Source organism: Miscanthus floridulus, chromosome 7 (assembly GCF_019320115.1).
Source record: "Miscanthus floridulus cultivar M001 chromosome 7, ASM1932011v1, whole genome shotgun sequence".
In the NCBI taxonomy this organism is placed as follows: domain Eukaryota; kingdom Viridiplantae; phylum Streptophyta; class Magnoliopsida; order Poales; family Poaceae; genus Miscanthus; species Miscanthus floridulus.
The window spans coordinates 442,664-446,584 of record NC_089586.1 but is presented as its reverse complement, the minus strand read 5'-3'; the positions used below and the strand labels follow the sequence as shown (position 1 = coordinate 446,584).

The window sequence follows — 3,921 nt, the reverse complement described above, 5'->3', positions numbered from 1 at the left end:
GCACAATTACCACTACATACCCGATAGCATTCAGTATGCAGAAAAGTCAAAAGTTTGCCACAGACGGAAGTGCTTAGTACACGAGATAGTGTTTAGTCACACTCAACACAGGTCCGATAACACTGTTTGAAGAAACAAAATGGAAAATGTATCGGGTCCATTGGGGCCATTGCAGGTCGTTCTCACCGTACTTCCTTAGCTCAGCTCATTAGCCTCTTGACTTTGTCTATGCAACTGCACAAACGCAAGGTGTCATAAAATCATATAGAGCATGATTGAGCACAAGAGGGATAAAGGAAAAAAGAAAGGACTACCTTTTTGGCAAATTAGGCAAGACACGTTCCACAGCACGAATAAAAATTTCACCTTCTATGTTCTCTGCTGAATTAGCGGGCCTATTATCATCATCTAGCAAAGGAAACAAGGAACCCATTACCCATCAGCTTACAAAGGGATTACGACCTACGAAGTATAAACTATATAAACCCATTACACATCATAAAAGGACAAAGGTTTGATGATGGTTCACAATGTACCTTGGGGACCTTGAGGCATCAATCCCCCTCCAAGATGGCCTCTAGTCAGCTTGTCCACTTCATTGTTCTCCGCAGGCAACCATTCATCTAAAATCTGCCCAATAATCGAATGGGCCAATATTGAAGTTTCATCACAGATCCCAGTAATCTCTGAACATCTTGGCTTCTTCAAATGGTTCGCATCAACAGACATCTCTGCATAGGGCTCCATGTCACTGTCAACAGCTTCGTTGTCTCTGCAATGCCTAGTGCTTCTAGAGTCTTCAGCCCTGTCACATGGTTTCCCAAGTGCTTCTGATTTGGAACCAGAATCCTCAGCTCTCGAGACATTATGTGTATCGCCAATAGTTTCACCCCAGCAACTCAATCTCGTAATATCAATGCCCAATAAACTACTAGAACGACAAGGCTCATGCATCTCCTGCTGCTCGGAGCTTAAATTGAAGTAGTTGGTCCCAGAAAGTATGAAATCGTTATCCTCATTGCAGCAATCATTCCCTAAGCTAATCAACTCTTCGCATGAACATTCTTCTATACAACAATGTGCTAAAGCTTTGAGATGACTGCTTAAGTTCAGTACAGCATCTACCTCAGCCTCCTTCCTCTCTTCTGTTAACACAACATGCTGACATCTAGAAATCCGATTTATAAAGGCTATGGCTCGGAGGGCCTCATCTGGTAGATCATCATCACATCCAAACAAACATTCTGACAAGTAGGTCCTCAAAGCTGCTCTTAAGTGCGTCCTTTCAACTTTAGAATCATGATCCAGTATGGGGCGCAGTAATTTCAGCTTCTCATGCTTGATTTTTGGAAGTGACCAAAGGGCATTCAGGATATCATTCTGCAAAGATATAGTTTCTTTTGCAAAGGGGAAGAACTCTGATTGCGAAATACTCACGCTTCTCAGCTTTTGCTTCTGATATAGGTTCACCACTGACATTGCCTTTGCTAATTTCTTTGGCAGGTAATTACCTTCCTCAAGTTTTGTTAAAATCTTGTTGCACCTTTTCCTTACCATTTTGATTATATGTGCTCTTGTGGAAGAGCGAGCAATTAATCCAAATTTGGGGGTACACGGTTTTCCTCTAATCTTCCTATTCATTGCAAGAAGACCCTGCGTGGGCATTCCTTCAAGCTCATCCAACGCATGATTGATAGCAGACAAAAGTTGTGGTGACACAGGTGTGACAAGCCTCACAGAACCAGATCGATAGCTGCATGGATTTCTAAAAATATTGAATAGCTGGCATACGATGTCTTTCTGATCCAAGCTGGCCAAGTAACTTGGAAGGTGAGATTTTACAAGATTTTCCATTACAGACCTAGTCTTATCAAAAGTAAACCTGTTATGACTGACGATACAAGCCACTGAATGAAGTGTTTCATAGGTCAATTTGCTGATTGTGTCCTGCATGACACCAAGATATTCTGGACCAAGTGGTTCATTTTCCTTCTTCTGGAAATTAAAAAGCTGGAGGCCCTCCTGAACTAAGTGATGGGTATAGCCATTGCACTCTGAACTCCAAACTTTTTTAATGCTACCTCTCACTTTCTCGCAAGATATCTGAAAAAAGTCCCCACTAAGTTCACATTTTATGTTTTGAACTGAAATAATGCAGCAGAAATTGCTGTTATGTTAACTAGAAAGTCAGGAAACTGATAAATGGTTCCAAAATGATTGTAAGCTCGTTGCAGGGTAAGGAAAATTTATATAGCAATAACAAAAACATTTTTGGAAAAATACAATTAAATTGAAACCATGTTCAAAATAACAACATACATAGCATGAGTACCACGTGCAATAGTTCCTAACTGGGCGCTGACGTGCTCTTCCATAAGTTTTAAGCATTATGTATTTAGCTATTTATTGAAATAAAGTCCTTTGAGTACACACCTGGCTTATTCTTGAGTAAAAATTATACATGGAAAAATAGAATATTGATTACTTCACATATTTGGCTAATACCTTAAGGACCTAAACATATAGGTGGAGGGACTTGAATAAGTGGGTATCCAGCTAATGTACTCGAGAGGAGAAACCATATGTGCACATAGTACATGAGCCGTGAGCTGATGTTAGTAAGAATGTAAAAGAAACTTTAAGGTATACATAGTTCTTTCTAAAGTACTAAACACTTACTTCTTCACTCCTGATATATGACTCTGGCAAGTACCTGCATAAGCAGAGAACTAACAATTAGACTTATTATAGTCACTACATACATCCTGAGCATCCTGAGTGTTATTTGTGTGTGTGTGCCGGGGGAGGAGGGGGGATGTAAATTAGGGAAACAGAGTTCGATGGGGAAACATTTCAGAGCAAGATAGATGTCATTACACATAATGGTAGCATTTAGCAAAATAATTTTCAGCTTTTCAGAATGCATCAAAGCATTGCTATGGCATCTACAGTGCGAGAAGTGCTTAAGAAACACAATAATGCATGAGAAAATTACCACCCAAAATGGATTTACCATTGAATGTGCAAAATCAAATTTCATTGTGATATGGATAAATTTCCAGCCCGGTTGGGCAATAAAACACTAAGCTTCAGAGAATTTAGTAAAGGGACCAAGCAAAAAAAACCAGAACTAGAACACTACTCTCGCCCCAGAAGTCGGCGCACACTTACACGTCATCCAAAAACTTGGGTCGCTTCGCACGCCTGATGCAGCCATCCGGTTTGAGGATCATCGAATCCAGCCACCTGCAAATTAAGAGGGCCCCGAATCTTTTGTGAAGCAGGGTGGGAAAACGAAAGTGCATTCTGATCGGAGGTGTGCCGGAAGGAGAAACCACACCGACCTCCGCTTCTCGTCGACTTGGGATTGCTGGCTCGAAACGAGCGAGCACAGTTCCTCTGCATCCTCAAAAGTGAACTCCATTACCCACCGCTCAGGACAGCGGGCGGAGGGAGGGAACTAGCTGCCACTAATAGCGGGAGCTCACGGACGACGCGGTTGGGGCTTGGGGGCGAGCCACGCGGCCGGCGTCAGGATCGGCCGGCCGGGACTCGGTCGGAGGTGAGGAGGCGAGGAGCGGAAGGGGCGGCCGTATGGGGTTCGGGAGGTGGCGGCCTCGGCCTTGCCGAGACCCGAAACCTGGGCTGCCGGTCCGTGAGACCGTGACAGCCCAGTACTCCAGTAGTCCAGTAGACTACACGTGGGTTTCTTTTCCCTTGATGAAAAAATTAAAAAAAAACACTCATATGTTAATTAAATTTTGAGGATCACCCACAAGGTAATTTGTAGTATTTCTCGACTTGCACCATATGGCGATTTGTTGTAAATGCCCATCCCTTCATTCAAAAAGCCATCCCGCCAGTTTGCATAATAAGCATGTAATCGACTCAACATGGTTCGTGTGCTTATTTATGTTTATT

General features: G+C 42.6%; 1 protein-coding gene across 1 annotated transcript; it reads right to left on the bottom strand.

The window, feature by feature from the left end:
• Positions 1-6: 6 nt before the first annotated feature.
• Positions 7-3,650, bottom strand: LOC136462302 (uncharacterized). The gene is made up of 6 exons (XM_066461409.1): positions 3,345-3,650; positions 3,172-3,246; positions 2,680-2,713; positions 537-2,103; positions 315-408; positions 7-234 (listed from the first exon to the last, which is right to left on the bottom strand). Exons 1-6 carry the CDS (start codon positions 3,422-3,424, stop codon positions 201-203), a joined length of 1,884 nt encoding a protein of 627 aa, XP_066317506.1. The 5' UTR covers positions 3,425-3,650; the 3' UTR covers positions 7-200.
• Between the last annotated feature and the right edge of the window lie 271 nt (positions 3,651-3,921).